General features: G+C 37.0%; 2 protein-coding genes across 2 annotated transcripts; both read left to right on the top strand.

The window, feature by feature from the left end:
• The first annotated feature begins 511 nt into the window (after positions 1–511).
• On the top strand, positions 512–5292 carry LOC106942515 (tetraspanin-8-like). The gene is made up of 9 exons (XM_015025821.1): positions 512–950; positions 1826–1882; positions 2136–2255; positions 2330–2404; positions 3253–3342; positions 3539–3643; positions 3730–3762; positions 3850–3933; positions 5083–5292. Exons 1-9 carry the CDS (start codon positions 891–893, stop codon positions 5173–5175), a joined length of 717 nt encoding a protein of 238 aa, XP_014881307.1. The 5' UTR covers positions 512–890; the 3' UTR covers positions 5176–5292.
• Positions 5293–9887: 4595 nt separating this feature from the next.
• On the top strand, positions 9888–15437 carry LOC106942514 (23 kDa integral membrane protein-like). The gene is made up of 9 exons (XM_015025820.1): positions 9888–10034; positions 11237–11293; positions 11551–11670; positions 11770–11844; positions 12330–12413; positions 12522–12635; positions 13476–13508; positions 13610–13693; positions 14410–15437. The coding sequence occupies exons 1-9, from the start codon at positions 9975–9977 to the stop codon at positions 14482–14484; spliced, it is 702 nt and encodes a 233-aa protein (XP_014881306.1). The 5' UTR covers positions 9888–9974; the 3' UTR covers positions 14485–15437.
• Positions 15438–25855: the final 10418 nt, after the last annotated feature.

Here is a 25855-nt window from a genome sequence, read left to right as displayed (position 1 = left end):
CGTGTTTGATGTTTGTTGTAAATGGCGTATTCTCACAAAGAACGAGGTAATTAGTCCAAGTTTGTCGTTTATTGGATGTTCAGAAACTACAGAAGCTGTGATGCACCAAGACAAAGGTAATCAAAGGTAAAACAACCCGAACAGGTGATCAACTCTAAACCACTCACACCTTTTTATTCTCCGACGCACAGGATTGCGCAACACCTTGTTGAAACAATAATCACTGAGGTTATTATTGTTGTCGGGTCATTAATTTGAACACATTTTGTTGATACTTTTGTTGTTCTTTAATAAAGTTACGACCGTTTTAAGCGAGTCAGAGGAGGACGTGCTGCTCTCAGCGTCAGTTTGTCACCTGATGCTGAGATCGACGTGTTGCTGCATCGCCGCTCTAGCAAAGCACGAACAGTTCAGAAACAATATGAAATGGGAAAAAAGGTGTTCATGAACTTCCGTTTTTCCAGGTTTTCTGGTAAAACTGAAGTTTAAAAGCAGGAAGAAAAAAACAAACAATTGAACACAGTGTTTTTCTGCGTTTCCTCCTGGAACTGCTTTAATTGCTGATTTTATGCTTCCTCCTTCTGCTCTTGTTCAGACTGAAGATGTTTATGTTTAATCTCATCTTCTGTATGATTGAAAAATATTCCTTAAATTCTGCTTGAAAAACATCTTGAGTGGAAATGAGATCCTAAAACTGGAGCATTTTTAATTCCCGTCTTGTTAAATTTACGTATTTGTTAAGTTTTGATGCTTCCTCATCCTGGTCATTGGCAGGTTGCTGATTTCCCCTCTGTGTCTTTGAGCTGATCGCCTGCAGGAGCAGCAGCATAACTTCGTCTCTGAACAGTTCAGTTCTCTTTCAACTGTCTAGTCAAAGTAAAACAGACAAAATGGGGAAAATTGATGGATGCCTGAAGGCTGTTTTCATCTCCTTCAATTGCTTGTTTACAGTAAGTAAAATTATTTTCTTTGGATTTTATAAGTTTTTTTTTTATTTATGTAGAAAATTTAACTAATGTTCTTTTCAAAGCACTTAAAATATATAATAATTAATGAGGTCAGCAGGTAAAAATGACTAGATATTTAGATTTTTACATCTTAATTTTTCAAAACTACTAAAAGGGAGAGCAAAGTAGAAATAAAAATGGCAAAAATATTCACTTCCTGTTACTTTTATTTGATTAATGGTTACACTTCTCTGATTTTACTTATTTTTCTACTTTCCTTCCCATTTTTCTGATGCCTCAAAGATGCAATCTTCTAAATTAGTTTCGTTTTTTGCATAACTGTTACTATTTATTTAGTTATAAGGGATTTAATTGCTTTTCAAATTGAGTCTAAATTGCAGGAGTCGCTGCATATCTTTGATAGAAATGAATAATTTTTCAAAGCCAACAGTTTTGTCCAGTCGACATTAAACTGTCACTTTAATCTTGACTGTAGTTTAAATATTTGAATTATTTTTCTATTATCAAACATTTTTATGTCCAGTATCTTTTAGTTTTTAGTTCTGCGTCGCTCCCTAGTGTTTTAATGTAGAAATGACAAATATGTGACAAATAGAGAAAACTAATACTTTTAAATGCATTTATTGAAAAATCTGCCATGAAATGATAACTTTGTGTGATGAAATGTGAAATTTAACCCTCACTGTGGCTCCTATCGCATTTCACTGATGCTAATGCTGGTTAAACAGACTATTATCAATAACATGTTTTATTTTCTTTACTGTTGAAATTTCATTTTTTGGAAATATGAAGGAAAATAAAATGTTTTTGTATTTTGTTTGTTTTTATTGAATAAACTTGTGAATTCCTTTTTTTAGTGTTTGGGAGGCATGTTGATCTACGGATTACTGCAGATCAATCTCAGTGACTATGAGGTAAAACACAAAAACTAAACTTTAATGTGCTTTATTTTGGACTAATGTTTCATAGATTCTTTCCTTTGAGGAAATGCCGCCTTGCTCCCGTAGCCTGGAGACGTAAACGGCCTACGATGGGTTAAAATCCTCTCTGTAATGATAATTGCCAATAACTAGATACAGTGGAGAACAGAAAGTTGGGGGAAACAAATAAACTTGGAAAAACTTGAAACAATAATCGGTGAGTCCTGTGTTTTTGCTCTTTGATCAGATGGAAGGGCTTGACGCCCCCAGCGTATTCTGGTTCTGGGTGTTTGCCATTAGCACTGTCCTGATCTCCTTGCTGGGGAGCCACGCTGCACGCACCGAAAATAAATGTGGCCTCAAGTTTGTATGTACATTTCACAAAATTTAATTCTAATTCTAAGTTGATCACTAATTCAATAATTATTGTTTTCTTTGCAGTTTGCGGTTTTGATGGGCATTGGAATGGTGCTCATGGTAATCTGTGGAGTTCTTGTCAGTGTTTCAAAAAATCAGGTAATCTACTACAGAAGTTGTGTAGTGCAGGAAACTGGGCTGAGTTAAGGAAACGGGTCAGCTGGTAGAGCAGGCGCAGCGATCACTGACGTCGACGCACAGCACCGTCTGACTCAGACCTCATTCGCTGCATCCAGTCACTGAAGGACAACCAGCTCACAGACACAGTTGCAATGAAATCAGTCTTTTTATTTCTTTCTGTCAAGTCCTGGAACCATCACTAAAGCTCTCCACACCAAAGCAATGCAAGCTTCTCTGGTATAGACCAATAACCAGATCTCTTCCTGTACGGTGAAGTCTAGTGCAGAGTTTTATGGCTTATTGGTATCTAACCATTTCCTGGAGTTTGTCACAAAATAAAATCAGGCATCAGTTTTCTGCAGCCTGTTTTATCAAATATCTTGTTTGTAGAAATGCTGTTGAGCTTCCCAGCCAGCATGCCTAGGTGGGCCCCATGTGGGGAAAAGGAGGGCAGACTATATGGGTCCCATATGGGTTTGTCCGTGGGTTCCATGATGGCCCCACATGGGTTTGCCCATGTAGGGCCCATGTAGGGCCACAGCCCACATGGGCGCTACATGGGCCCTAAATGGGCAAACCCATGTGGGGCCCATATAGTCTGCCCTCCTTTTCCCCACATGGGGGCCACCTAGGCATGCTGGCAGGGATTTTAGCCTTTTTTAGTCCAGCAAAGTGCTGATGTCATATATGGAAAAACATAAAGGCATAAAATGATACCGTCACTCATTAGAAAATCCCCAATGACAACAAAGTACATTTCCTACTTGTTTCCATCTTGTATGTGTTTTGTCTGGTTCTATCTAATCATGTTCTGCCTTAATGTTTAGGCCATGGAAAACTTTCGAAGTCCTGAAGTTGCCAAGGAGATCTTGAAAGACGATGAGAAAAAAAAAATTCTTATAACCGTGCAAAAACAAGTAAGACTAAAGGGCTCCCCCTGGTGGTGTTTTAAAGGAAGCACAGACAAACCTGTTTAATAAAAAACACATTGTGCATATTAGTGATGGACAAATAATTAGATTAAAATTAAAGCATCTGCAATTCTTTTGTTTCAGAATGTATTCTGCATTGTTGTAATGTATAAAATCCTAATTTTAAAGTCTCGTGTTTCAGCTTCAGTGTTGTGGATGGACTGGAGTCGAGGACTGGGGCTCAGACATCCCTGACTCCTGTCGCTGCACACCTTCATATGGATCAGAATGTAAATCCATTTCACAGGTGAGTTAAAAAGGTTTAATAATTCATCTTCTGTTAAAGAATGCACTAATTATCTGCAAATGTTTGAACATGTTGTTTTCTCACAGGGATACAGAGGACTTTTCTCTGTCCACCCCAAGGTATTCAGTCAAGCAAATGTCACTTAACCATTTTGTTACATCTCCAGGGTGCAACCCGTAACGTACTCTCAACTTTCTGTCTTTCAGTCCTGTGGTGAAGTTGTTGGGGTTTATGTTGAATATGGCATAAATATTATCCTAGGCATCACTTTTGGATTCGCTTTCGTTGCTGTAAGTTCTGCTCATTTTCTCTGTCATCGTCTACAGACAATCATCACTGCACAGCAACACAAATCCTTTAAGACTGAAAGACTTGAGAAGGGAGACAAAAATGTTTTGGTCCTAATTTTCTTCACTTTTATCGTGAAAATTAAAATTGCACCTCTGTCAATAATTACCATTGTAATTTTTTCTTCTCTGGCAGTAAGAGCTCTCCTTATCAGCTGTATTTGCTTTAAACAGGTAGCCTTAAATAAAGCTAACAAATAACTGAACTCCATGCATGTGGATACATGTAGAAATTTTTATTTTGGAGAAATGGTGGATTAAAAACAATCCAACTCCAGTCATGAAGGAAAATTAGGAGCCAAAAAATGGCTTTTAGGCCATTTTAATGTAAAATCCAAGTTCTACACCAGCAGTTACTGTGTTTGAATTGAACATGTGGAGATCAGCGCTCTCGCCCTCACCCCCTCCTGCTAGCTCTTTGCTAAGCTACAGCTGGTTCACCACAACATAGGCTGGCATGAATGCTAAAGCTAGTTAGCATAGCCACCGAAGATATGGGTTTCCTGTAACAGGAAGTTGTTTCTCTGCCATTAGCACATTTAGCAGCGAGTACATGAATCTGATTGACAGCACTAAGACCCTCCTTCTAGCTCTGGATGTTTTTGCACTTCTGCAGACAGCAGTAGTAGCTCAGAGACGAGGTGGAGGAGATCGATCTCTTCACAGAGTATGTCTCATTCTGTCACAACATGGTGATAGTTTCAACAGATAAATACATTTTTGTAAAAGTTACTGCAGTTTTAAGTACAACATGTTTAAACTTATATTCCGTGGTTCAGTATTCAGTTGGTCTACAGATATAAAATGAAAGTAAAAAGATGTGAAACAACAATATGGACCAAACGACTGGACACGTTGGAATTGACTCAGGACACATTTATATCCAATATCGTTGATTTCCCATCTCTAAAACAGAGGAAAACATGGGATGCTAATATGTTTCGTCAAGTAGTGGTGCTTTAGCAGAATAGCAGATTGGCTATCAAACAATGGATGTCAGTTTAGGAGGAGAGGAGGCTGAAACATTCAGAATAAACCCAACAGTTAGACCAGAACCTTCCTTTGTTCTCATGTCTCTTCTTGTTCTTCCAGATGGTGGGATTGATCATCTCCATTAAAATGATCAATCAGATCAATCGTCACGACAGAGCAGGAATAGCAGATATGGCAATGAGGGATTATTGAGATCCACCTCCAAGTCTTGATGGGTTTCATGGAATGATGCTCAAATATCGTTCAGATTCTTTCCTTTTAGTCTTTATTTAGAAAAAATGTTACCAAATAAAATGTTTTGCAAACGTTTCCACACTTTGTGATGCTTCCACCATAAATGTTGTATTTTATTGTGACGGATCCCTTCTCTGACACACCTGAACCAAATGAACATACGGTTACCGGGCCTCTGCAGAGCTGAACGACGGAGTTCACTTTCAGAAATAACAAACATGGAGCCGTTTGGAGTTCAGGGTTTTTGTTTTGGAGTTACAGAGCCACTGGCATTCCTGCTACTTTGCTTTCTGTTACACCCTGTCATGTGGTTGCACATTTTTTCTTAACTGTTATTGAAAATGTGCCATGTTTGTTTTGGAAACCCCTTTGGTAGAAACTCATAAAGTAGTGGATGGTTGTACATTTGAAGAATACGGATGTGTGAAGCTAACAGAGTAGGTCTGGTTGGTAGGTTTTACAGATTTTTCCTGTATTTAAGTTTCTTTTAGAATTCACATCTAAGAGCTGCTTATTTCTGGAAATTGCTCTTATCTGACCTTATCAATTCTTGATCCTTAACATCATAACTGAATCATGACTGTTACCACATGTGCTGAGCCAAAGTAAAGCACTTGCATATAAAGTGAGTCAAACTGAAACCAACCAAGAGTTTTACTGTAAAAGCTGCAGATGGGAATGTGTGTCGGCCTCAGTCTGCTCAAGAATCCCATGACCTTTTTCAACAGTTACACACGGCACATTTTCCATGAACCCCCCACCACACACACACACACACACACACACACACACACACACACACATATATATATATATTGGTTTTGATTTTAGATTTTAAACACAAAGTTTTCAACTTGAACATCCTGATGCTGCTTTCCTTTTAAACTCACCGAATGCCTTTCATGTATCCAACAAACAAAAGCTCCACTTATTGGCTTATTTTTTTCCTTGTACCGCATCAATAAACATGCATTTTGTTGCATATAATTAAAGTTAATTTGAATAACAATGCACCTTTGTTTTTATAGTCCTCTCACCTCTCATCTTCCCTTCCTTCAGATCTCAGACGATCCCGATCCGGTGGTCCCAGGACAACACTCAATCACTGATCTGTTTAAAATAAGCTTTTTCTGATTTTTACCATCTCCTGTTTGTGTTCTGCATGTGGGTCAAGTGGGAAACTTCAAACACGACGCTTAGTCCGTTAAAAATGCTCTACCTAGTTTGCCTTTCATCGCCAAGTGACTGATGACGTTGGTGACGAGTTTTACCCAAAATACACTTGGAGACGGTATTGTGATCCATTTGTAATTTTGCATGTCATAAACTTAAATGTAAGAGTGAAAATAAAGTCAGTCATGCAGCTCAATATTTTACACCCACTACTAGAATATAGTGGTCTAGTAAAGTTTTTAGCAACCATGAGTCAACCCAGACTGAGCATTTATATAACCCTGAAAGGCCTCATCCTGCACCAGACATAACAGAGGCTGAGATTCCTGAAGTCCTCTTCCGCCTCCCATCCGGCCCCAGATGTCCGGCCCGGGGCAACAGGGGCAACAACACACTGAATAATTGTTGGCTTGCTGAATCAGGAATACTCACTGTGTGCCATATGCCCTCTAGTGGCCAACTGCTGCAACTTCCTGCTTACTGACTCCAAATTCCATCAGTTATTTTATATCAAAAATATAAAATTAAAGTCATAACTTCAAGCTTAAAGTGTTTTTTTTTTATCTGAATTTTTAGATTATGACAAAATTCCAACATCAAAGTGAAAAATTCTGAGTCTTTAACGTCGACAAAACCCAGATATAAATATAGTTGCATGGAGTTTTTCTCTCCTTGCTGTAATGTTTGTGTTTAGTTGTTGCTTTATATGTTAAACTCCTTTTGCTGCAGAAAGATGTGCAAGATTTAGAAAAGCAAATATCTGCATTTTCATGTTTGAATGAGAAAATAATGTAAAAATAAAGAAAGAAAAATACAAACTGATTTCTCTCTGCAATTTTATGATGCTATAAGACATCCTGTCCAGGGCTGTGGATGTGTGTGCAGACTTCAGGAAAGGTGGACAAACGGTCATCTGCAGTTACAGGCATCAGGAAACAGAAATCACATCACCAGCTAGAAATTAATTACTTCCTGTTCATGAATCTTTTTTCCAGATGCGGCTGCAGCAGAAAACAAAGGTCAGCAGGAAAAAACTGGAGATTCCTCTTGTGTTTTTGTGTCGAGTAAAAATAAAATCCTAGGAATTCATCAGGACTTTAGCAAACTTTCAGCTACATGTTTGATGTTTTCTAGAACATACTTAGGTTTATTGTGAAATAGTTTTTCACAACCCTTCCTCTCAAATACGACTTGCATCATTTGACTTTCTAACTTAGTTTTCAGGAAATTATTTCTCGCCTGTTTCCTTTTAGAACTTCCTGTTATTTCTGCTCACAATGGTGGGCAGGTGGGAAATTTGGCAGACAAAAAGAAAAAGAACTGATAAGTTCGGATAATATCCAGAAAACACAAAGAGATGTAAAAAAAAAACAGTGAAGGTTATGAAACAGACCTGCTCTGTTGATTTAACCCAATCCTAGTGAAGCTGAAAACAAGAGAATCCAACTTTTAAAAGATTGTGTTAATTGGTCACATCTATTAGAATTATGTTTGTCAAACTTACTTTATTAACATTTGTTTAACATGACAATTTAATAAACTTATGTGGATAAATTTAATTTAATTAATTGTGAGCAGTTAACCCAATATGTTTAAGTTGGATCAGCTGCAAATTAAATTACACCGATGGAGTTTGTTTTTGTTTTGATTGTTTTAAATCATCGTTTTTCTTGTAACTTACAATTTGAAAGGAAAGCCAAAGGCCTCATCCATCCGGAGACAAATACGACACATTTCTGAAATGATAAATAAAAAATGTGTGTCCACTTGACGGGACGAAACACCACAGAAAATACGGCAGGCCAATTATTATAATAATGGATAAATGAACTAATGGAAAAATGCATATTTAACCCTCCTGCTGTCCTCATTTCCTGTATAACCCTGAATGACCCGTCTTCACCAAACCCCCAATATAAGCAGCTTAACTGAATTTTAAACACCAAGTTTCATCTTGCATATTGTCATTCGCCACAAAATGTGTGAATACTTGAGTTTGTTTCCACTTGAATTTTACAGCTTAAATTCTGAATTTACTTTTAGAATTTGTTTGTTAATCACCATCCAGTGTCAGCACTCTGAATTCAAAGTTTTAACCTAATTTCAGAATACTGACTTTAATTCTTCAAAGTAATAATGTAAATGAACAATTCTGACTTTTAGCTTAAAATTTTGACTTTACTCTCAGAATTAAAGTTCACATCTAATCACTTAATATTGTCAAGTTAAAACAGCAAATGGTACACTGGAGTGCATTTGCCATCTCCACCCAACTGGCACACACATCACAGAGAATCAAGCGCACCCATCCCTTTCACTCAGGTCCATCTGAAGTCTATCAGGTAACTTGTCACACCTGAGCTCACAATGATGTCTGCAGACAAAGAGCCTCGGCTTCAAGCTTCCACAAAGACACTCTGGTGGGAACGGGACATTCATCATTTAATCTGCATTCAGAGACCAACTAGCCTTGTGATGCAATGGCTTTTATGTGTTTGTTCATTCACTGTTAACTTAAAAGTAGGTTGTTAACATTACCTGGAAAACTAGTTAATTAGTTTGTAGGTGTTCAACCTGCTCTGTGACTCTCACTACTCATGTGAAGTCATGGTGGTCTTACACTGTCAACTGAAATAATCTAAAGACAAAAAGAAAACATAAATAAAAAATGTCGCTGAGACGAGTGGTTCCTGCATTGCTTTGAGGGAAACAAGCTTTTTCAAGTTTGGCCAGAAGCTGACGGGGTTTAAAGAGACCAAAAACCTGACAAATGTGTTCCTGACTTTAATCCCAAATCAGATTAAACTGAGGGAAAAATTCTGAGATTGAAGTCAGAATTCTTGCTTTAGCTGCAGAATTTAAGTTTTTAAATCCTCATTAATTTCCTAATTCTGACTTTTCAGAGATGTAAAGAAAAGGTTCCCTGATGGTTTTCCTGTAAACCAGACGGTGAATCCTCCAGCGCAGTGAAAACTTTCACCAGGCAGGTTTTACCTGGTCACTCACCCAGATGTGATGTAAATGTCAGTGTTTTGTTATTTAGAGAGTCATAATGTTGTTCAGTTTTACTACACTGGCTGGAGAAAGTTGGATGTTTTCGATGTGAACAGAAATCATCCAGAACTCCCTGTGGTTTTGGCTGCAGATGCTTGCATCTCGATAAACTCTTCCAAGGAACTCTGCTCTCATTTTTCCACTATGCTGCTTTCCCCCCTCCTAACTTTGTCCAGTGGGCCCCTTCTGACCGGAGCCAACCACAGCAGATGCAGTGAAACCCACTGGAGAAAACTGTTCTCAATCTGCCCAACATAAACAATTATTATCCTTCATGTTTTTCTTGTTCTCTTTGCTTCTCATTGAATTTTTTTACCTTTTATGGATTCCTGTTAGATCATTTCCCGCCTGCGTTGCACAACCTGCAGCCGGAGCTGCACTCGACCTCTCTCTCCTGTCAGATAAAAATGCACATGCTTTCCAATGAACGACCCGGGATGTGATGTCATTTTGTGCTTCCCACCCATATATTTGTTAGCAGAACCTTCCAGAACCTTCCAGAACCCTGACCTGCAGCATCCAGAGCAAAGATGGGGAAAGCAAACTCCTGCCTCAAATTAGCTTTTATCCTCCTCAATGTGGTTTTTGTGGTGAGTGCAAGGATTTCTGATTTCTGATTCTTTGGCAGCTTTGATTAATTCTTGCTTTATAAATATGCAAACCAAGAAGTTACTTTGCCAGCATATTAGTTTAGTTGCAGGAGAAAATGTTTTAGGATCTTCATTAGTTTCCACCAACACAAGATTGGTGAGATATCACATTTTACAAATTACACACATGAAACTTTATTTGAAAATAAAAAAGAAGAAAATGTTCTTTTTAAATCTCAGTGTTTTGGTCATTTATTCCATTCCTGAATTGTTCTGAATGCAACACATTGCATTTTTACAATGTAGCAGTTATTATGTATTCAATCAGAATAAAAAACTTTTCATCAAATGTCTCAGCTCTCTTTTTGCAATGAGGTGAAAAAAGCAGGTGAATGCAGATTTTGCATTTTTCTGCCATTTTTGTCCAGTTGATCCAACTAAAAAATATCTTACAAGTAATAAATTAAATTTATCCAAATAAATACGCTGAGTTTTTTAAGTTGTCATGTTAAACAAATATAAATAAAGTAAGTTTGACTAAATGTAACCAATTGTACGAAACAAATTAACTCCATTTGTTGGAGCACCATTCTTTTTTTCAGTGGGGTTATGGTTCACATTTCTCTTTATTCTGTTGGTAAATTAAAGATAAATAAATTTTCTAATGAGATAAATGTTACATTATATTCATGTGTTTTATGCTGATTTTTAAATTCGGTTTGCCTGCATTTAATTTTTGATTTTTATATTTTGGTACCTCTTTTACTAGATCTTTTAACTCGTATTTTATTTCTTGTATTTTTTTTTTAATTTTCAAAAAATGCCCTTCTGATTTTGAACTAATCTAAAAAATATTTTTTTTTCTGAAACAAATCTTAAGAAATATTACTCCCTGCCTTTGTTCTTCTATTATGTTTCAAATTGTTTTGTTTTCTAATAACTTTTGATTTTTGTCCGTTTTATTTTTAATGTAAATGGAAGCAGAACTTTTCTCAACTCTTTGTCTCCCTCTAGTGTCTTTTTGTTGCAATGACATCTTCCACGATGCATCCGTGTAAACTCCCTTTAAAAAATGTTTGCAATCCACTTTAAAAGTCTTATTTTGCTCTCAAACCCTAATTTAACAATTCAGATTAGGCTTTATTGTCTGCATTTTATGTAATTAGTTAAACTGACTTGCCGTTTTTAACTTTCTGCTCCAGGTTATTGGATTCGTGATCATTCACGTGTCCGTGATGGCCTCTTACTCCAGCTACAAGGTAAACATCAACAACGCTGCTATTAAGCATCAGATTAGATGGAAGAAGTTAAGCAGATAGTTTTTGCACACATAAGGCGTTAAATCTTCTACAAATGGCACTACTGTAAATCATTGTACACAATACAGAAAATGGACTAGAAATTATTTTTCTGCCATCGTTTTGGCGCCCCCCAGCGGCGCCCCATAGCATATAAGGCATTTTTGCGCCAGTGGCTGAGTGTGAGTGACTCGGCAGTAATCCAGTGTTTGTTTCAGGTTTCTGGATTTAATGACCTCAACCTGTTAAAGATATGGGTGTTCGCCCTTGTCGTTGTCTTCATCGCTGTCCTGGGAATCTGCGCCGCCGTCACAGAGAACAACATCATGCTGATGATCGTACGCAACAAAAGAAGTTCACTTCCAAAATTCTCACAAAAGTTTTAAATGTTTTTGTTTCCATCGTCTGATCTACTGTTTGTTTGGTTTCGTTTACAGTTCGCAGGTCTGACGATAATCATGATGATCATCTATCTGTTTATGGGGATTATATTCACTATCTTTAGAAAAGCGGTAATGCGTCTGCCTAATATTTACCCACCTTCTGTTTCTCTGGAGTATTTTGTTCTCTTTTACATCCATTATTCAGTTAATTATGACTTTAATGTTGGAATTATGACTTTTATCTCAGAATTTAAGTTCGCAAGTCAACATTTAGTCTCAGAACTCTGACTTCAGTCTCTTCTGACTGGACACATGAAGCGTCTTTTACATTCTCACATGCAACCTAAATGACATTTTGAGATTATTTGGTTTCCGTACTTTTCTCATTTCAGTCACTAGGTTCTGTTTTGACGATATGATCCCAAGTTTCGGTTGTGGAACGTAGACCTTTACAAACTTTGGTCCATCTAAGTTTTATGATGAACGGACCAACAGGAATCTGTTTTGTTGGGAACTTAAAGTCCTGGATAATCTTGTTTGTTGTAACTTTTGTGCTCATAATTTGGTCTTCTCTAGTCTAAGATTCTATTAATGCAGTTTTTCTGACCTTGCAGCTAATAGATGATTTCTCCAAACCTGATGAAGAAATGATAGAGCGCCTACTTAACGAGACCGAGATTCAAGAAATACAAAAAACAGTAAGGCTTTTTACCAAGCCAAGCTAATAGTTTTGGGATGGATCAAAACTATCCATCCTGTGGTTGCTTAAAGGTGACGGGTACAGATAAAGTCACCTGTGGTTGCAGGAAAAATGCTGCGGAGTGCTTCGTGCAGAAGACTGGGGTAAGATCATCCCACCATCCTGCGAATGCACAGTAAAAGGACCGGACGCGAAACTGAAATGTAAACCCAGACCTCAGGTTGGTTACATGCAATCATTTCACAATATGATGTCAAGCATTTTTAATGGGAAACATAAAAGATATACAAATATTGTTCTGAGGCCAACTTTCACTGTTTATCATATAAGGTTCAATTATGTTGAGTAAAACTGCTAATTTAAGGTCCATCAGAGCAGGAAGATGCGACCAAAGGTTCTCCACACCAAAGCAATGCAAGAATGACTTATTACAGGAACTGTTTGGTTTCATCTGCCTGGCGATCTGCTCCAGATAGGCGATGTATGGAAAGCCAAAAGGGTCACAATTAGAAGTATTTTAACAAAAAAAACAACAAAAGACCGATTTAACAGAAATCTAGCATCAACTAGAAAGGTTTGTTTTTGTTTCAACTTTTGAAACTGAGAAATTTCAAAGATTTTTTCTGGAAAACTTGAGATTATTGTCAACATTTCTGAGTTTTTAAAAGTAATTTGTTTGATTTTTAAATTGAGAAGTTAACTTGTTTTCCTGGAAAATTTCTGAGATTAATCTAAAGATTTCTCATGTTTTTTCTAGGAAATTTTCAACTTTTCAAACTCCAAAATTTTAAATTTTTTCTAGATTATTTCTGAGATTAATCTAAAAAATTCTGACTCCTTTCTTCCAAATTCAGAAATTTTCTTGTTTTTTCTGGAAATTTTCTGAGTTTAATCTCAAAATTTATTGGCGAACATTAATGGCATTTTTTTATGTACAATGTGCCATCGTAAAAGACTGAATACAAACTAATTCAAATTTTTGCATCTTTTTTATTCATTTGTTTTAACAAAACACCTATAAACCACATTAAAATCTAAAATTTGATCTTTGTCCCAACAGGGAACCACGGGTCCAGATCAGATCTTTTCAGAGGTATTTAATCGGCTTATTTTCAGATTGTCCTGAATTCAGTCATTGCTCCCATTCTGTCATAGTTTTGAAAATGCTTCATGTTTCTGCCTTTCCTTCCACAGCCCTGCAAAGACTTTTTTTATCTAGGAATTACACTGATTCCGACTTTTTGCATGTCGCTTTTCTATGGATTTCTTTCCATCGAAGTAAGTTTGAACTCCGTTCTCCTTTACTGTCAGGGATTTTCAGCCTTTGTTTTAGACGTTGCAAATACGACGTACCCATTGTTTCAGTGTTTTAGCCATCATTTCCATGGATAAACTGGCAGTAGGGCTGGTTTACGGTAGTATGCTAGAACCATTGCAGATTTAAGTATCTGTCAAAATTTTTTTAATTAATCTCAGAAATTTCCTAGAAAAAAAAGGTGGAAATTTCTGAGCTCCAAAAAGTTGAAAATTAGCAAGAAAATGGTCAGATTTTTCTTTTGATTAATTTCAGAAATCTTCTAGAAAAAAATCTTCGAAGCTTCAAAGTTTCAAATGTCAATTATTTTACTGTTGAAACTCAAATTTTTCTAAGATTTTTTTTAAAGAAAATTTCTGGGATTCATCTCAAAAGTTCAGATTTCTTTGGTAGAAAATCACCTCTTTTTTTGCTATATACAGAGGCACTTATAAGGTGTCATTTAATAATAATGATTGATACTTTATAATAAATGCTAAGTTAGCTCTGAAATAACAATCATCCCAGAATCCTTGATTGTAATTTTATTGGTTGAAGGCTGTCCCTATATGTTCATTGAACCAGTTAAGGATCAGAAAACCCAAAGCAGAGTTATACAAGAAGAATTAATAACTTTTAGAGCAGATATTTGCTCCCCCCCATTTGTTTTTGATACTTAATAGTTTTCTTGTTTTTACAGATTCTTATTCTGGCTCTCAGCTGCCTCCTGATCCATCAAATCAGAAGATCCAACTCAGGCTGCACTTTCACATGAGGAAACCTTGAAAGTCACTTTCTTTCTCTCTTTTCAAGAAAAATGAAGACATCATCAACTGACTGGTCCATATAAAATTTAAATTGGTAAAATGTAAATAGAATCATGTCGTAAACTGAATTATTTCAGATGTTTTGTTTTTTGTGACCAGTTATTAGTGTAAAGTAATAAATCTGCAAATAACCAATGAAAATATTTTATATATTCTTGTCAGAGGTTTTGCTCTTGATGTGGATTAAATCTTTCACTGAAATATAATCATAATCTGCCTATTTTAATAGTTTATACCTTTAAATGCATTAATACACGACGGAAACCATCTTACTGCAGAAACATCCAACATCTTCCTTATTTTGGGGATTCAGCCAATCAGAGCAAAGGAAAATGGAAGGTGATCTTGGATTGGCTGCTTTATACAGCCAATAGCGTGTCAGCTGCGTTTTCTTTTGATAATATGCACTATAAAAATAGGGAGTATATGATGCAGTATTAAGGCCACGCTAAGAAAATCACTTGGAGTTGATTCTAGTATGAAGGGTGCTTTATAAATAAAATTGATTGTTTGAAAAAATAAATAAAATTCAGAGATTAAAGTCCTATGAGATTAAATTCAAAAATAGTTTGAGAATATAGTTATAGTATGAGACAAGATCATAATATTCTGATTATTTCCTAATATTAAGACTTAATTTTTGTAATATTACAACTTTATTCTTGTGAAATTGTGACTTTATTCTATTAATTTTGATGTATTCTTGTACAATTTTATTCTCTTAATTATATTACTTTGTTCTCATAAGTTTATTTATGCATTATTATTTTTTTGTATTTCCTGGGTCACAAAAATAGGTGGATTTGTTTTGCAAATAATTTTGCAGAAACATCCAGAAATACATTGGGGTCCACTGTACACTGTTTCCAAATGTTTTACAAATAAAAATCTAATGAAGGTGTGTGTGAATTCAGCTCAAATGAATGCAGTACTATGTTTGGTCAGAGTCACAACAATAACGGTCACTTAATGTCACATAATTAACTGAGCCAATGCGCCCATCCCGTCCATTGTTTGGACAGGATGTACGGACCCAGAACCAAGCAGAACAGGTGCCTACAGGGGTGAAAGGTCAGGAAAAGGAAAACAAACAGGAAGTGGCGACTGGAGGGCGTAAGGACCATATTAAAGACGGTGGTAGCGACTAGCTAACAGTCCCGGGATGCTTAACACACAACTTTCTACTTAAATTAACAAATATTATTAATAACACCGTCTATAAAAATATGCCCTTATATAGTAAGGAGTATTTAATTAATATAAATAAATATACTTTATGTACGTTTTAAGAATAATCCGGAAGTATTTCTTCTGCGCATGCGCAAATGAGTCAAAGGTATGACTAGTACTTACGGAACAGGTTGTGAAGTGGCAAAATCGGAAGAACCTTGTAATTTGGTTCTATATAAATGAAATAAAGTGAGTTTATCTTTTTAAAACTGACATTTTGAGCCATACTCCATATCAGAAGTTGACGGTTATGCAAACCAGACATTTCTCGGATAAGTGGATTTGGCAGAAAGGCTACGTTTTTGTCAGTGCAGACTTTTATTTAAAACAATATGGATTCGTTTCTGTACACATTTTTGTAATCTAGATTTTGAAAATGAGTCAAACTTTGTAGAAACTGGCAGCGAAAACAGATTTACTAAAAAAGAAAGAAGCAGCTGCTGCCGCTATTAGCCAAAGAAGGAGGGAAGACGCCAGGCTGCGTGGTGGGAGGATAATTAGAGGATTGGGAGCAGGTGTTCCCGTCGGGTCAGGAGATGCTGAAGGCGGGAATGACTCAGGACAACTGCTGAGCAGGAAGAGCGAGTTTCTGGAAACCAGCAACAAGCCTCATAATGTGAGTAAACCGTTTAAAGTCTTCACACAGTTGTTATTTTCAGCACTTTTGATCTCTCAAACTGTGACTGATTGTTTGCTCTGGGTGCTAAAGCGGAGTTTTTTGCAGTGTGATGAAATATGATTGTTTCTCTTGAGTTGAATTATGTATCTTTAGATCTTCTGCTGTGTTTGTGGCTGAGTTTTTCCCCTCTGTTTGTGGAGCTTTACTGATTACACTGGCTTTACTTGGAGTTGGTTTAGGAGCACAGTTTGTCCCCTGGAGGTGAAGTTGAGGTGTGAATGAAACTATTTTGGTTTTGTTTACCTCTTGGCTGTTTGGGTTCAGAGGCTCCATGCTAATTCAGCCCCGGTTCAACCTGCCAGCAGATGCTTTTCACCACAGGTGGGCTCAAAGTTTTCCGTTGTTTTCCATGTCCAAGTCTCCTTGTAGCAGTTCACCTTGCTGTGCTGTCCTGTCTAAATCTGTAGAGCTGCTGCTTTGGTTTTGTTTCACTCTTATGAGGCCGCTGTTTATGTAGATGTGAATTTGGGTTTATGGGAAATACTGATTACTGAATATTGGCTTCACTTAGCTAGAAATGTCAATGAAATCGGCCTTAAAAAGAAAGAATGACAGCATAGCAGTAGCTGCGTTTCTGTTATAAATGTGGGCAAAACTTTGACAATATTCCTCTAATCTCTGAAAAACACAATTTTGCAATTGAGATGTTTACATTAAATAAGAAACGCAATTAAAATCACATGTGAATATGTTTAAGAAACATGCCTTGCCACCGTCCACATAGCCACTTCCTGTTGTCGTCTTCTTAGTGGTTTGCGCCAGTAGTAACATCCGGTTTTTGATCATGTGACTCCTGCGATAGTTTTGTGAAATAAACCAATTTTGATACAGACAAAAAGCCACCTCCTCCTAGCACATAATGCGACTTTATTCTGGTATTAAAGTCGTAACGATGTGACTTTACTCTTCTACTTCTCTTAATATTTAATTATTTTTTTCTTTTTATTTTCTATAGCCTTAATACTCCATCATAAAAAAGAAACACAAAATACCAAATTGCAATTGGCAAATGCACACCGGGACAAAGACCCTCATTTCTTGAGTCAAATAAAGCCGTTATCCCCAATTCTGAGCAAAAGTAAAACTTCTGAATTCAAAGAATTACAAGAAGACTTCAATTTTAAAAAAAATCTCTTAAAAAAAAAAAAAAAGGCTGAGATCTGATCATAAAGAACCGTCGGGTTTGACTCCTTCAGGGTCTCTGATCTTGTATTTTATGAACATGTACAGCTCAAACAGAGGGAAAATCTGGTTTTGGAACTTTTTTTCTGTTTTATCACATTTTTCTAGGAATGGCAAAAAAAATTATCTTTATGATATATTTAATATATAAATAAAAAGCATGAAGCATTATATTTAAAGAAAAATCAAATTCCCTCCAGAATCTGCAGTTTATTTTTGAATTTAAAATATGAAAACGTGGGAACTAAAGAGCTGGTGACTGTTTTTCCATAACCGACCGCCAGATGGCGGTAAAGGCCAGACAAACAGCTGAAACCTGAGCGATCAGAGGTGTTTGTTTTTGAAGTGTCAGATTTAACTGAGTGTATTTTAAGTTGATGTTTTTGTGCAGCTGATCACTCTGTCAGGCTTCCTGTGATTTGATGGACGATCTGAACACGGCGGCTCAGCAGCCACGTCCCGTCTAATCCTCCTCCTTCCTGCTGCTGTCAGCTGAGCTGCTGTTCAGTGAATCTGTCTTTGTTTGGGGGTGATGTGCTCTGTCAAACCTGCTCCTGCTACAAAGCAGCTTCTCAAACCTGATCGGACTCAGTGGGAGGGAAACTTGGACTCCCAGCTGATCGGCAACAACAGGAAGATTCAAGCTGCTCCACAAACTAGTTTAAAAGAATTAACAACAAATTATCTAGAGAGAGGCATAAAGAGTTTAAAATTAGCTGAAAATTAAATAAAACCTGATGATGCTTCTAAAATATTTTATTTTTTGTTTGTAGTTTAAACTTTTCATCCATTTTCCATTTCTGCTTTTACTTTATAATTTAATTTTTTTGCGTAGATTGTCCATTTCTGTTTCATATAAAATAAACACCTTAAATTACACATGCTAATTCAATGTGCATTAAATTAGCATGTGTAATTTAAGGTATTTAAATTACACATGCCCGTATTTGAATCCGATGCATCTACTACATCAGATTCAAATAATCCGATGTAGTAGATGCATAATTAATTCACAATTTGTACTTTATTAGTTGCTTCAATAAATTAAAATATATAATTGGAGAAAATTGACTAATTTAACTTGCATTGAGTCATTGTATAGTTTGTTGTTTTGATTCTGGTTTGTAGCTGAGGAAACAATTTAGTTTTTCATGAAAAAAAACTTTGGAGTAAAACCATCAGGAAATTTTCTAGAAAACTTGGAAATTTCTGAGCTCAAAATTTGAATGAATTTTTTCTTCTTGTCTGTGATGCATCATCGTGGATCTGTCGTCTTCTCTTTGAGCTGCAGCCTGTTTGTATTTCTGCACATTCAGAGGAAATGAAGACTTGAACAGTAATGGCTCCCGTGTCTTCGCTGTTTTGACGGGTAAAGAATTTCCTGATGATTCACATTCAGGGTGAATGTCGCATTCAACAAATACCTGGAAAAAAAATCTCATTTTATCACCAACAGAACCAGAGCCATGTAATGGAGCCAAGAGGCATGATTAGTATTAATGAATCCACAAGCATATGGAGTTAAAATGTCTGCCAGGAAAAGATGCCAAACATCAAGAATGCATGAAATTTCATTGCCAGTTTGGGTCAGACGTTGATTAATCCCCGGCGTTCCGGTAATAAACGTCGATCTGAATTTCAGGAGCAACGCAGCAGAAATTTGAAGCCGTTTTCTGATCTCAGGTCAGATTGAACTCCCTTTAACCTCACTGCTAATGGTCACTTAAACCCCAACAAGAAGGAGGATGATCTGGACTAATTTAAATTAATTTCATGCCGTTTCCAGCAGTGAAGTGCAGAACTGTGGAAATGTTTTTGATATTTCTTTCCTTGAACTTTCGTGTGGAGCAGAACTTGAGGTTTGGAGAGCTGGCCAAAAATTTAAATCACTTTCTGTCTTTCTTTCCATCCAAATGATTCCTGTTTTTAGGATAAAGATGGTTTTGGCAGCTGAACATCAAGTGTTTTTATCTTGATGTTCACACATGGATGGAATATCCCGATAAACGAAGCGTCTTTCAGATTGTCAGGGGGAAATGGACAAAAAATGGCAGAAAAATCTGTTTTATTCACCGTTACTGTATGGACAATTATGGAGCAAAAATTATAAAAGTTTTTATGTAGTTTCAATATATTCCTGACCACAATTTGACAGTTGGAACAACTGAACCAGTTTCCCAGAGTTCCTGCAGTAAAGCGATAAATTATAACGTTTTTTACTACGTGGTATTCATGAAGTTTCTTTAGTCTATAATAACGTTTCCTGGATGAGAAATTATCCCAGAAGTTATTGTGATAAACGATAATATATTTTATTAAGTAATATAACTGTATTGGCATAATGATGCAGGAACATGTTCTCACAGATCAAATTCTTATGAGCATTTAAAACTGAAAGACATTTTAAATATCCAAAATGAAAAAAACAGAAACAACAAAACAAATTATGAAGTCTTTGAAAACAAATTTATCCTTCAAAAATGTGCCAGTTGAGACCGAAGGCGCAGACTGCAGACTTTTATCACCCAGTTTCTGGTAGCAAGAGAGAAAAGAGGAAAATGATAAATCAGAAATTATTGAGCTTGTTCTAATTTATCATTTAATTGATTTATTGCGACAGACGCAGCTGTGGGCCGACTATTCACTCCTGAAGCTACTTTACAAAGAAACTGGATCATTTAGAATAACCACCAAATGACATGCAGTCAAAAGTATTCGTACTCCTTGAACTTCTCCATATTTTGTCACATTAAAATTACAAACATATTTCATTAGAAATAAATGGGAAAGAAACCAACACAAAGGGGTAGACTGGTGTTTTGTGCACATGATTCAAAACATTTTTTACAGGTTAGAAAATGAAAAGTACCAAGGCTGCAGTAAAATGGTTTAAAGCAAAACATATTCACAGTTTAGAATGGTCCAGACCTAACCCCAATTAAGAATCTGGAGCTGGATCTGACAACTGCTGTTCAAACGTTCTGAGTTTGAGCTTTTTGGTAAAGAATGGGCCAAAGTTTCAGTCACTGGACGTGCAAAGCTGGAACTGAAACACATTTAGTGTCTTGACTTCCAGATGACACTAAATATGTAGAATTAGTTGCATAAGTTAAAGCAAGTGCAATAATTTCCATTTGCATGGTTTGTTTTTCTCTTTTTACTAAAAACTGGATGATAAAACTCCAGTTTTGATCTCAAATGAACTTGTTTTTTGAAAGTATTTGTTTAGAGACTTCATAATTCATTTTATATTTTATTTATTATGGTTATTTAAAATGTCTTCCATTTTGAGTATTAAATGTTCATAAGAATTGAAAGCTTATTTATCTTGTTTCATTTTACCGTCGAATTACTTTAAAATGGTCTCAAAACAACAATATTACCGTTTATCGCAATAAGTTGGGACAATTTATCGTCCAGATGTATCGTGACGGTGCTCCGTATGTGCAAATATTTTCTCTGATTAGCAGCAAAAGCAGATTGAGTTTCCAGAAACGACAAACTTGGCCTCCGCCATTGTTTCACGCTCCGTCATCATTACTGATGATCATCAGCTGGGTGTAGAGAAAACAGCCATCTGTCTCGGTTCTCCCATTTAAACCATCGCATGCACAAAATAAATTACAAAAGGCCATTACTAATATCCAACAGGTGTCGATGCCGTTATAAATTCACAACATTAGTGCAGTCATTAAGAAATCTGGGTCAGCACACAGAGTAGCTGGAGGGTTATTAATGTCATGAAGGAGTCCAACCAGGCGGGATGACTGAGACCAGCTCTGTTTGTAATGGATGAACTCAGGTGAGTCCAGACCCGCCCACTCGCTCCGCAGTAACAGATTAACAGCAGAAATGAAGCGGCGCAGCATTGTTCACCATGCGAGTCCCGCCACTCCTCCGCTGACACGCAAACTGCAGTCTGACTGGAGGAGACGTTCCTCAGTCGATTCGTTTAAACTCCCATCGGTCCAACAAACATAAAATCCTCTAGTTTATCAACAAGATATCAATCAATACTCGACAAATAAAATGTATTTTTTTGTCTCTTTCGTCCCAAACCTCCAGCCGGGGAGGGGTTGTATATTTTCCAGGCACAAATGGTACAATCAAGTAAATGTTTCCTTCAGTTGTTGTAAAAATGCTTTATATGACTCAAAAGAATTTTTAAGTAATTTAAAACCTTGAAATTGGGTTAGGGTTAGACATCCCAACGTGGTAGCCATGTTGGGATGACTTCCTGAAGGCGGCGCTTCAGAACAAGTAGAAGCTTCTTAAAGAGACAGAGGCCCAATTTCAAGGCATTGAATTACAAGGGAAAATTTCTTCCAAGTCATATTTGATCTATGAAGCATTATTTTATCAATTGAAGCTAACATAATTGTGCTATAAACTGGAACTGTGACTAGAAAACACATACTGGCCCTTTAGAAGCTGAGTTTTTCCTCTCCACTGTCGCCTTATACTCGGTACGAGGGATTGCTGTAAAGCCAACAACAAAACACCAGCGATCTTTCTGCTGCTACGTCCAGGAAAAGCTAATACTCCAAGTCAGTGACTCTTTGCAACCTGCTGGGATGTTTTACCAGTTGGCTGCGTTGTTTTTCTACTGGGATCAGACTGGAAACATGTAATGGACTTTGAATCCATCAGGGTGACTGGATTGAATTGCCTGTAAATCAGCGGGAACCGTTTGTTTTCCAAACGGCCTTCAGACGACATTTGTTGTAAACAAACTGAACTGATTTGGATTTCAATCTGTCTTTGTGAAGCGCCGGGAATGTTCCTCTGGTGAATCGGTGCTTTATAAATAAACGCCACTGAATAAATGTTTGTGATGAGGAAGATTCTCCTGTTCCAGTTTAATCTGATTCCCAGCCTTCATCTCCGGCCGGGTGGCGTCTGATGAGCTTAGAGCCGCTGCTCTCAGGCTGACTGGGGGAATACGGAGCTGCTGCTGTTGGTTCTGATTGGAACAAGCCAACTTTGGCTGTTCGGACCTCTGGGATGTGAGTCAGAACCAGGTGGGATTATATTTCCTCTCTGACTCAGAAACGCCAACTAGTCAGTTATTTTAGTGCAGAACCTGCTGTGGATGTTTGTTTATGTGAAATTTGAATTAATCAGATGTTTGAGTTTTGGATTTTATTGTGCACATGGGTTAAAGCATATTTTATTGTGTGCAATGATGATAAAATACTTTGACAACTTAGTGATTGTTTTTTTTTTTTTTTTTCATTGAAAAGGGGTAAATTTTATTTAAAATTTTTTAAAAGAGGAAAATTTAGAATGGAGGCCTAAGCAGCTAAAAACTAAAGTTTTTTTTTAGCTTCCAACCGACCCCACACATGTAAAACCATTGACCTCTACGTTGGCCTCAGTCCTCGCATGCACAAGGTTCATTATACAAATATCTGATAAAAGGAATGCTTAGAAATGGGTCATTTATTGATAATCATCCTTTACAGATGGGAATTGAAAACATATGAATTAAATGTCATTATGAATCAAACTATTTTGGATTTCTTTTTCAAGCTGCTGATGTTTTCTGCATCATGTTTTGAGATCACTTAATAAGATGGAATGGAAAAACCAACTAATCCCCATTGAAAAGGATGCAGTGGTTATTTCAGAGGAATAAATAGTTGATGTGTGATAGGAGCGAGTCTTTTTTAAAAATAACTGAGCTCTTCTTGTGGATAATGGCGTAATGTACTCTGAAAATGTTTTGTAGAGTGACCGAGTTTATTTTTATTTCTCCTTTTGCTTTTTAACGTTAAAGCCCACTGAGCAAGCTGGGAGCGTGAGCAGAGACATGACAGGATGTACTTTCTTCTCCTTTCTAGTCTGTTGACAGCAGAATTATGCTTCTTTAAGTCCGTATTCTTCTGCGGTTCGGTTTGATTTTTCTGCGAATAACACAGCCTTTAATGTCAAACAGAAGCTCCCGTTTCATGACGCAGTGAGTGGGCGACGAACGTCCTCAGTAGGTTGTCTAACGGTCTTTGATTTCTTCCCGTTGTTTGTTTTTTCTCACATGGACATTTACATAGAGCAAACATGCAATCGAAACCACATGTTTTTGTCTGAATAAAGACACAAACACGTTTTATTTTTCAGTTTGAAGTTAAACCAGACCAAACTTTCTTTTTGTGTGAGAAATATCAAAAATATTTATATTTGCCAGAAAAATTTATAACATTTTTTCAAAGATTTTTTTGTAACTTTCCTCAGTTTCCATTTGTAACCCTTATTTGTGTCTCGGCTCCATTACATTGACTTTATAGCAAAAACATTCAGGTTCATTGTATTTATTTGAGCATAACCTTGTACATTAAATAAAATATGATAAATAACCCAAACAAACTGCAGAGCAATGGCTCCCAATGAGCACCAACAGTTGTAAAATTAAACCGCTGAAATCCATTATAAAATGTTTACAAGACATGACAGAATTATAGACTCTTTATGAAATTTTGTCCAAAATATAATATTGTAAAGAAAACTGATCCCAATAAATGCAACAGAAAAAGGGGGAGGATTTGTCAGTTACCGGTTGCTATGGTAACCACCAACTGCAACTGAATGTGAGGACAAAATAACTTTTTGACTAAACCAAATTAATTTGAGGGATAAGTAAATAATTTTGACAAACTCCACATCTATATTATTGTTAAAATAAAACTCCGTTGCGTAAACATTTGGTCAGTCTCGGGGATAAATATATTTTTAAACTGTCGGACTCGGGTCAAACCTTTTAGGTTTCCTTCCCCAAACTTCTCACAGTAGTTTTCTGGGGTTCTTCTCTTAAAAGATCTCAAATGTGTCCGTAAACCTGTCAGTTTGTGGGAGGAAGACTAAAAGTTTGAATACTAACCAAATGTATGTAAAACTTTTCTAAAAAAAATATTTATTGCTAAGTCTTCTGGCATTTGCAGATCTCATGCGACAACACACTTCTGGGAGCTTTGTAGCTGACAGCCATTTTGGTAGGCATCGTAACTGTCATGACAGTTGCTTTGGAGTAGCTATGACAACAATAAACAATCCACAAGCTTAGAAGTAGCTCTTACTCAATTCCAGTTTTGAATACATGTAGCCTACATGTTTATTACTACATGTCCTTACTCTGCCAGTTACTAGAATCTTCTTATTCTCAAAGAGTTTGCAAATCTCTTTAAACATTGATTATCCATGTTTCCATTCTCTCTCATATGGGTCGATTCCGAGAGCAGCCATTTTGTTGGTTATATATATATATTTTTTTTTTGGACTTTTGGCAAGTGTTGTTTTTTTTTTTGATGTCAAAGCTGTGGATGATCTATGCTGCTCTTGCCTACCAAGATGGCGGATCACTTCCGGTTCAGACTTGTGGAAACCATGAATAGAAACAATTGAACTAATTCTAACCAAACTACAACTTTTGGGTTTTGGTTTGCTTTAACTTCAGACCATGAAGTTTTTATCTGGTTTGGGCCGTGTACGTAAGTGCGGTTTGTGTCTCTGGTTGGGTTTTCCGTTTGAGTGAACTGTAGTCACTGTACCTGCAGGAGCCGTACAGACTGAAGAGATTGAACAGATTTCACGCTTGAGAGAAAGACGGAATGAAAAAGGGAATGGGAGGTGAAAGGAGAAGGGGACCGAAGGCGGGTGTGTGTGTGGGTAATGAGGCCTGACTTGGTTAATACCTCGAGGCGAGCTTTTGCTTTCAGATGCTAAACTCACTCGCACACACACATGCATGCTTTGAAGGAAAGGTAATTTTTTTAAATGTCAGTGGTGAAATATACTTTCAGAGATCAATGCCAGGCTGAGGATCCAACTGTTAAGAATGTTGCGGGTTTTTTCCTGCAACATGAAAGCCTCTCTGCAGGTTTGGGTAAACGCACGGCGGTTAATTTCTCTGTGGGTCCGTCCGTCTGACGGGCTGATGGATGGAAAACCTCAACGCTCGCAGCAGCAGGTGGATCCGCTGATTCAGTATCGCTCAACTTTACCATCCAGACTCCAGGGACAGGTCCAACCTCTGGTCCAGCCAATGTTCTACTCCGATGCTGTTGTGCTGCAGGTTACCATGGCAACTGTATGGAGGCTCCATTCAGGCTTATCAACATGGATTACTGTGGTTTTCACACTACTGGAGGTAGTTTCTATTGGGTTAGGTTCTGCATCTTCAGGCACTCGAATGATCCTTGTTGCGATGGATTCTGGCCTTGTGCCCTGGCAGGTCA

The sequence above is a fragment of the Poecilia latipinna genome, unplaced genomic scaffold (assembly GCF_001443285.1).
Source record: "Poecilia latipinna isolate Pla-1442-1.1 unplaced genomic scaffold, P_latipinna-1.0 Scaffold4334, whole genome shotgun sequence".
In the NCBI taxonomy this organism is placed as follows: domain Eukaryota; kingdom Metazoa; phylum Chordata; class Actinopteri; order Cyprinodontiformes; family Poeciliidae; genus Poecilia; species Poecilia latipinna.
Note: the sequence above shows the minus strand (reverse complement) of the source record. Positions and strands in the feature narration are given on the sequence as shown.